Source organism: Lynx canadensis, chromosome A3, assembly GCF_007474595.2.
Source record: "Lynx canadensis isolate LIC74 chromosome A3, mLynCan4.pri.v2, whole genome shotgun sequence".
NCBI lineage: Eukaryota > Metazoa > Chordata > Mammalia > Carnivora > Felidae > Lynx > Lynx canadensis.
In genome coordinates this window covers 133623496-133633071 of record NC_044305.1, presented here as the reverse complement: position 1 = coordinate 133633071, position 9576 = coordinate 133623496, and the positions used below count along the sequence as shown (strand labels likewise).

At 40.9% G+C, this 9576-nt stretch overlaps 1 protein-coding gene across 1 annotated transcript in view; it reads right to left on the bottom strand.

The window, feature by feature from the left end:
* Positions 1-1082: 1082 nt before the first annotated feature.
* MBOAT2 (membrane bound O-acyltransferase domain containing 2) overlaps positions 1083-9576 on the bottom strand; it is a 127699-nt gene continuing 119205 nt past the window's right edge. The window contains exons 12-13 of the mRNA XM_030311689.1: positions 7377-7528; positions 1083-5399 (exon numbers count right to left, since the gene is read on the bottom strand). Coding sequence (XP_030167549.1) covers positions 5174-5399; positions 7377-7528 — 378 coding nt within the window. The 3' untranslated portion in view covers positions 1083-5173. The remainder of the gene's footprint in view (positions 5400-7376; positions 7529-9576) is intronic.

Genomic DNA, 9576 nt, shown 5'->3' with positions numbered 1-9576 from the left:
GTGGGGTGTTTGATTCCTTTCTCCTTGTGACACAAAGTCAGGAGCAAAGGTACTTTGTTGACCAATCTGCACATACAGAACCAAAAATACTTAAAACTGGGAAGGAGGCAGATGTTGAAGTCTGTCAAACTCTTCACGGGTGTCCTTTAGCGGTGAAGGACAAAACAGCGATATTACCAAGTTAATTTCTCAGAGAAGTTACCCCAAAATAGAGACTGGCCAGGGCACAGTCATTTACGACTCCAGGAAAAGGTAGCTACTCTTTCCACTTGAAACATGTTATTAAGAAAATGGCTAGTCATTGTGTTGGGTGTTGCTCTGTATCTTTTGGTTTTTCATTTTATTTCCATTTCTTTCTGCGGCAGCAAAATCTGACGAAACGTGAGCGGAGAGATGGCCGTGCATCACTGCCTTCAGCTTTAGACAGTGATTCCGCATGGATCTTTCTTTATGTTGTTATTTCTAGGACATAGAGTCTTGGGGTCATTTTGGTTTGGTTTTGCTTTATAAAAGGTTTTCTAAAAGAAGACAGGTATCATTAATTCTAAAGGCGAGACAAATCAGTCGGCATAAAAATGTGTCTTCAGGCGCCATTTCAGAAAGTCTTCCCAATCAATAAACTATAGAGCTTGTCAGTTGTTTACTGGGATTTCCATGTTAAAAATCTATTAAAATAAATATTATTTTAAAACATATAAAAACATTAATAAGCAGCCCACTGATTAAAATGTAACTGGCTGCATCCTCTATACAATGAGAGCCTCAAAAAGCAGCCTAGTCATTGATTATAAGAGCATTCCTATAAAACACCAACATGGAAAATTTCGTTGTAAATTCTCTTCGGTAACGAGAGTCACTATACATAGATTTGACTACACGGTGCTGCAGAAACACACTGTGGAGACCCTCTACTCTCTGATCTTTCCAATCCCAATTTCAGGTACAGTTTAGCCAATCTTTTCCTTCAGCATTAGGAGCGTGCACTGATACGAACCCACTCTCACGAGGACGGCTGCAGAAGGAACTTTCTGCATCTAAGGTACTCGTATAAATGATCAGCCATTCCTTAAATGTACACTTGGTTCAGAGGAAGAGTTTAATAAGGTACTTGAGGGCAGTTAAGATTACATTTCACAGTGTTACATAGAATTCCGCACCTATGTGAAATCTGATGTACTCAATTTCAGCCAGGATAGACCACCAGTGGGTGAACGAAACTCCATCAAATACCGGTTTAGATGTAAAACTCCGGACAAGTCCTCCATTGACGCAACAGCAGGCACCATTCTGAAACAACTATTCTCTCAAGTAATTTTTTCTTTCAGTTTTAACGGAGAACCCTTAACATCAAGTAACTAATGATTTTGAAGTTTATAATAAGGAAACAAAAAAGTGTAAGTGTCCAAGTGGTTTGTGAATATACAAACTAAAATTTACAGGGTATGAATTTTAAATAGGAAAGACTTTTTTTGTCCTAAACACAATCTAGTCCTTGAATAAAAGTATAAATTTTATCATTATTTTCACGGCCGAGTTTTAACATGTCTTCTGTAGTTTAAAGTGGTAAACCCTGTCCAGTAAACTCGGTGGGTTGCACTGACATATTCTAGGACAGATCACCTTCAATTTCACACGGCACAAATGAACAAACAAGCAGAGAAAGCAAAAGGAAGATCTGTTTCCTTCGCTAGAGACTATTTCATGATCAAGGATTCATGTGAAGGGCTATATTCAGTAGAAAGGTTATGCTGCCACGCCTTCTGATTTAAGGGATTGAAAGATTTTCCTCGGTTGCCAAGAAAACCTTTTGAAAAGTCTGGGCTTGGAGCTGCTCAAGTAATAAAAGTAAATGACCATGACAATAGTTCTGATTGTGAATCTGCCTTTGTCCGGGACTCCTACACATCTTGCTAATGGCTTCCATTCATTACAAATCGACTGGTCCTAAACTTTTAGAACTGATCCTTTACTTTCTTATTAAGAAACTCTGACCCAGAGGACAGGCAACTTGCCCAGATCCTAAGGTTCCTTAATAACAGAGCCAGATGAACATTCAGATCTCCCAGGACAATCAGTGTTTCCATGTGCGTTACCTTCACTCTTTAAAAGAGAACCACTCTTTGTACTACAAAGTTTCCTGAAAACTGTCATCTGTGGAAATCCTGCATATGCCTGTCACACACGGCAGGGGTCAATAACAAAAATACTTCTTAACCAAAAGTATGGTGGTGGCGAAAGTGGTGGCTGGACATTGTTGAAGCCAAAGAAACCTTCTCCACTATGCTGGATGTTTTAGAAGCTGCATACATTTCTCCAATTACCCTGAGTTCCAATAAAAATGCTCATTTTTAAAACTGAGATTAAACTACTTGTAAAATGGTGATCACTGAGATACATCAAATTAACTGTTACTGTTTCAAGAAAATGAAATTGAGGGAAGAATAATGTTTTTGTTCCCTTTTTTTTTTTTTTTTTTTCCCTGAGTAGTATAATAATGATGTTCACCGATCATCTCTGGAGTAGTTTCATGACAACTGAAGAGTGGAGAAATAATGTAAATATGGACTGAATCTTACTGTGTTGATTAAAAAAGAAGCAAGCACATAGTACAATGAATCCCTTTATACTTAACAGTAGTAGAGATATACCAGTTTCCACTTCAAGTAGAAGTATTAATCCTTACAACACTCCAAGTAGATACAGTCATTTCACACAGCACAAAGTGTTTCTTCTTGAGAAGAAAAGTCGAGAATTAGATTTCTTTAGTTTTTCTAGATTACATACTTATGAGAATTTCTACAAAATTAGAGAAAAGCTATCCTAAAACCATTTCATACAAAACCCAAAAAACTAGTTGATCCAAACGGATGAAAATCAGTCAATCTGTATAGATAATGTATCATCTTCAAAGTAATTGGAAAATTATTCAATCATCTTGCTTCCTGGATGGCAACACCATGAGGACATTCATTGAACAAGAAAACAGGTAACAATGATTTTAGGTTTACAGGCAGAGAAATGACATAGGTGATAAAAATAAAGTTATTATTTATTAATGGCTAGAGGTGGGCTGAAAAAAAGTTTTATTAAGCTTTCTTATTTTCATTTATGACATGCCTAGACTCGTCCTTTAAACCCTGAATTTGTTTACTTTTGAAAAATAGTGATCAGATTCTCTGCAGCAGTAATTAAACTAAGGAGACCTTTCGGGGGCAGATATTTTCCATGATTATTCTTTTCCATCGTCTCACGTTACACAGCTAGCTTAATTTCAATGCATGGGAAAACAGAGAAAATTTATTTAGCTATCTGTCCTTTCCTGGGAAGTAAGTAGCAGGGTATGGCTGACCTCAGCAGGTGGAAAAATTTTACCTTTAGAAAAATAACCACATTTGCTATAAACAAAGACCAGGATGTTTCTAAAGTTCCAAAAAGATACGCTGATGTTTTTGCTGACTGAGACCTCACCAGTTCCAAGGACGCTTGCTGTTTCTCTTTAAATGAAATGCTGCGCAGCTCAAGCCAGACAGGTGTTCTGCTTTAACTTCACTTACAAACTTACTAACGACAAAAATAAAAGACACACCACACCTAACCAATTTGCATTGCATTAAAAATGTAAGGCAGGAAGGAAATGAACTGGTCAAATAAAGGTGAAGTCAAATCAAAGATTGGTCAAATAAAGGTGAAGTCAGAAGGCCGTGTCCCCCGCTCTTCTCTCAAACCCCATGATCCCGTGATTCACTATCTGCGGCCGAAGCCCTACACTCCAGGATGGCCTCGCAGTCCCCTCCTCTGCTTTCAGCTTACCACGCCCGTCACCAGACTGTGGCATTAAAGGAGACATCTAGTAATTCAAGGTGAGATCAATTATGGGGAAAATGGCCTGTAAGATAAAAGCATACTCTTCTACTTACAGAACCTAAAACTCATTAAAAAGAGTGAAGACAACATTTTAATGTAAGGATTTAAGAGTCTGGAAACTGATTTATTTTATTTTCTAAAAATGTGGGCCAGACCCCACGACTTTAAGCTTTCATCTCCCCCCAGAACTTTCCCAAATAGGAAGTAAGCTGTTAAGGATAAGAAAGTGACTAGACAGTCACCTTACTCAGTGATTTCTCTTCCATAGCCCTCACACAATCCACCACTATTGTTTCATGATCCCTCTAACAATCCTATATAATTTATGCTTGATAAATTTCATTTCAAAGTCCACCACATTAAAAAGTTATTACATTTTGATGTCTTACATAATCACAAAGAACTCAGATAAGTAAAGGTGAAAAGCACGTCTGCGGAGCACGTGGTACCTACACTGTGCACCTGTGCCCCATCCCAGCAGGCTCTACGCCAGTCCTCGTGGGGCCTCCTTCATTCATGCCTTCCTTCCTTCCCTTGTCATCTTCTCTTGCTTTTTTTTTTTTTTAAGAAAATAAACTTAAAATATCCCATTACCCACCTTTAATTGTGTTGAAGAAATTCTTCCTTGATGGGCTCTGACTGACACAAAGTAATTAAATTCTCCAGGAAAATAAGCTACGTATAATTTGGCATCCGGTCCTGTTTGCGGCTTCGCTACGTACTGTAGTCATCTGAGATACTCTAAGAAAACCCTTCCAATACTGAGATGTTTATTGCGTTTTTAAAGTATCCACATCTTAAATATCCTGTTTCAAAATTCCTCCAGAATTCCTTTACAGCATATAACATCAAATATTGAAATAGTGTTCTCACAATATTACACTTGAAAATACCATTTAGGAACGATATTTCAGGAAATAGAGGGTTTAAGGCAAGACATTCATTTGGAAAAGTTAATTTCTCTCAATCATCCAGATTGACACAATTACCTGTCCACCTCTTCGGTGCCTTGGGATACGCAACATACATTCAGCAACAGGGCACGCATATGACCGTGTGGACATATGCTGAGGTCCTGAGTGCCCATTGAAATAATGGAAATATTTTTATATAAGGCGTGGCCCACAGGGACATGGCCTGGGAGGGGTTATTCACTCCGTTTCCAATCTGCTATACAGGAAATTCCCTACCTAGATCTGTCAGATGTCCCCCCACTTAATCTCTTTTCAAACAAACACAAATCCCTTGAAAGGTGCTAAGAGTGGTTTCTGTTAACATAGAAAAAATAGCCGTCAGCATATTTTCCCCTTCACTGTTTTAATGATGAATGTCTAGAGGCTATTTCTTGATTCTGATTGCAAACATTGTTTGTTGTGGAAAAACTATTCTGTCCCAAGGAATTTTCTCTTTCATCAAACTTTTTGGATCGTGCCAGCTGAACATTTTCCTGTGTATTCTTTCCTCTTTGAGTTTTTTTCACCGGCAACAACAATAATACTAAGATACCAGCAATGTGCAGGCCGTAATACCAGGAGCTAGAAGAAAAAAAACAGAATTTACTTTATTAGATTTTGATCACGGATGCTTAGCAACTGCACACTCGTCAAAATGTTCCAGGCCCCACTCAGGATGTGTGCATTCACCACATCTCTTGCATTCCTGTCCCACCCCTGCCCCATGAGATGCAGCTCTAAGGCGTATGCTAGTGGGTTTTCAGAAAGCAGCATATAAGCCCAGACCGCTTCGGAGCATGACTCTAGGCATCACATTACATTCCTCTGTAAGGGTCATAAGTCCATGGCTACACAGAGCAAAAACAAAAAGGTACTGATTAGCAGCTGCAGCGACCTAAGAATAATCTCGCAAATCCACAGAATCGAACACTGAGTGAACAAAGAGAAGGCAGAGATAATAAAGACCTTAAATGCTCTGGCCTCTTCTGCTGTTTACGGCCCCTGATTAAGTTACAAATATTCCAGTGATGTGAGTAATAGATAATACTGCCTCTTGATGGTCACTGTCATATAATAAAGGAAAGTCACATTACTAAGAATATTATTAGAGGCATTATTCCTGAAATTAAGTATAAATCAAGCGTGACCGAGGCCACTTTTTTAGCTGTAAGTTCAAGTGATCATGAACAAAGTACCTGGGATAGAAAATCTAACCAACAGCTCGATCACATTCAAAAACAAGTAATCATTCTGTGAAAAGGGGACATTTTAGTGGAGTTCCTTAATGTCTGTCCGTATGTGTCGCCATATTCCATTCAACAATTTTTGACCACGCGTTCTGTGTTGCCGTTTCTAAACACTGGGGTAATGAGGACTTTATGAAAGATGAAGTGTCTGATCTCAAAGACCTCGCTAACACAGCGAGAGCGGAATTTGGTGGGTGAGGGAGACAATAAAGAGATAAAACATGGAATTTAAGACAAGAGTTTCCATAATACAGAGAAGACAAAGTACCCGTGAAACATAAAAGAGTAAGAAGGGAACAAATTCATGAAATACAAGTAATCTATTTCCTTTTGACTAAAGCAATGAAAAGGATTAACAATCCCCTGTTAAGAACAAACTACGTTTTAAAACCGCTCTGTCCTATTTTTGATTGTTCATCTTATTTCAAGTTCGCCTATCCTCTCCTTTTTGGAGTTAACAGTCTGACAACCCGAACTCTTGGTGCACAGACTCAACCAATACTTACTCGTGATTATCTGGAAGATATTATTTTGCTTCCACCCCCAGAATATCCCGAGAGACACAAAAGCCTTTGCTTCAGCTTATAAACTCCTAGCCCTTGACCCCAGGGCAGGGGTGAGCAAACGCCAGCCCACGGGCCACATCTAGCGGGATGCTGCTTCTTTTATTTGGTTAAGTGAGGTACAGCTGACCTAATACGTTACAGTAGCCTCAGGTGTGCAACATAATGATTCGATACATGTACACATCGTGAAAGGATTCCCACGGTGAGTCCAGTTACCATCCAGGTGTAAAAGGAACAGCTACATTTTCTAGTTAAACCTCTGCGAGACCTGAGGCAGCGGCTGCCCAGCTGGCACATCTCTTAAGTCATATTCGTCTGAGGGTTAAGTGGTGTGAATCATTCCATAAAAATCTTGGGACTGCTTGGTTTAAGATGAAAAAGTTAACTACAGAAAGTAAGGCTAGGGCATGATTTTTTTTTTTACGCTACCCAATAGCAAAGAGCTTGCTCTTAAAAATAAAGTTATTCCCGGGCGCCTGGGTGGCCCAGTCGGTTAGGCCCAGTCTGACTTTGGCTCAGGTCACGATGTCGCGGTTTGTGAGTTCCAGCCCCGCGTCGGGCTCTGTGCTGACAGCTCGGAGCCTGGAGCCTGCTTCGGATTCTGCGTCTCCTCCTCTCTGTGCCCCTCCCCTGCTCATGCTCTGTCTCTGTCTCTCAATAATAAATAAGCATTAAAATAATAATAATAATAATAATAATAATAATAAAGTTATTCCCACTGGTATATTTTTAAGAGTGACACTTACCTGTAAAACATGAATGACGGTTTTACAGACAGAAGTACAAATGGCACAACTGTGTAACTTATTGCTATTTGAGTCACTATCCACGTTATAACATCATACAATAATTTAAGCTGGGGAGGTTTGATGAAATAATGTCTAAAGTTATTTCTCATCTGAAATAAAGAAACAAAAATATGTGCTTTATCTTCAGTGTTGCTACAGAATCACACTGACTACATCCACTGCTTCAAGAACGTGCAGTGGCTGACATTCTCACGCATTGCTGGTGCAAGTCTAAGGTGGTGCTGCCATTACGGGAAAAGTTGGTTTGGCAAAAACGAATACATGTATCTGTGAAAAATATGGAGAGAGCAAAATGTGGGAGTGTGGGTAAAAGGCATGTAGGAGTTCTCTGCCACTCTTCTGGAGATTTGAAGTTGTATTAAAATTAAAAGTTTCCCGGGGCGCCTGGGTGGCTCCGTCGGTTAAGCGGCCCACTTCGGCTCAGGTCATGATCTCGCGGTCCGTGAGTTCGAGCCCCGCGTCGGGCTCCATGCTGACAGCTCAGAGACTGGGGTCTGCTTCAGATTCTGTGTCTCCCTCGCTCTCTGCCCCTCCCCCACTCACGTTCTCTGTCTCTCAAAAGATGAAATGAATAAACGTTAAAAAAAATTCTTTTTTAAATTCCCCCCAAAGTTAAAAATAACACTGCCTAGAGCTCTTTAAATCATATTTGGTATAGTATATAAATAAAGTTCTGTCTGTTTTCAATGTTTTCTACTATGACTTAAAGAGACACCCTTCCTCTTCTTGAAGCCCTGGGTTTGTGAAATACAAGTGAAGATCATACACTGAGCTCAGGCCAAACACACTTAGAATAAATGGCAACGACACACATTCTCAAAATAGGTGTTTCCTAATAACCACTATTCAAATATTTTTTTTAGCTTCCAAAAAAGTCAAAACATTTCAGTTTTGAAATGTGCAAACTTAACCAAACATCATTTCCTCTTTTCTACGATCATCTTCCCTGCTTTTCTTGTCTAATATGTTCAGAGGTGAAACACGGCCCCGTGAGGATACCACCGAGTTTCTCAGAAGTGACCTGGTGTGTGGTTAACGGCTCTCCCTACAGCGAGACCATCATTCGTAGTGGCCAGAACGAGTCCCGACACCTACCACATTGCCTGGTTCCCCGTGCAGCACCTACCCACCCTCCCCGCCCCCGACCACCAGGGGCAAATCCACTCTCCTGAAGCACGGCTTTCCACTGGTCATCTCCCTCCTTGGAGACCTTCCCGGACTCCCCGGGCTGCAGGCGGAATGAGGGTTGGGCCCTCTCCTCGTCTGTCAAGTCCTTCTATTATGCCATCCTCCCTCCGCCCCCTGCACTCCTTTCCCCTTCCAGAATTATCCACTATTTAGGGATTCACAAAGTCTCTGCTTCAACCAGATTTACTTTTCGTTTCCAAACACACTGGGCACTTCCAAACTTGGTTTCAAGAATGTCATCTCCTGGCCTAGCATGTCATGTTCTACCCCCACCAAACTTGGCTCACTTTTAAAACGACCTTCATCTTTCAAAGCCCTAATCCAACCACGCTTCCCTAATGAGGCCACCTCTGGTCAACCCAGCCAAAAGGGATTTCTTTCACCTCTAAACAACTATGTGACTTACTATCTATAAAGCCCACGGGATCTATCATATATGCCTCGTGCTGTACATATGCACATATGTACCCCCACCTGAAAATTGACCTGAAAATTGACTAAATCTCTGCTAGTTTGTTAAATGAGGCCTCCTCACCTGTACGTGCTGGAAGAAGCCTGTTCGAGCGCTGTTTTGGTCACGTCACTTTCAAGGACTCACACTGAACTGTCCTTCCTTGCCCACCCATGTCACCAACCTGATTTCTCAACTGTTTCCCGAAGTATGACTCCAGGTTCCAACCAAGCCAACACTCTAAAGAACTGTGTCCTGTCTCTAACGTTGGCACCCGCCACCCGGGGATGGCCCACCGGCTCTGTCCATGGTCTTCGTGCTCCCCTCCTCACCTAAAGGAGGATTCATCGGGGACAGCTCTCGGGAAACGTTTGTGAAATGAACCCATCTTTATTTAACACAGGTTTTAGCTCTCGTTCAGAAAACCGCGTAAAGACAACCAACGCTGTGCAGGTCCCTCCCTCAGGAGCGCTGGACAAACACGCCAGGCGCCCCCCT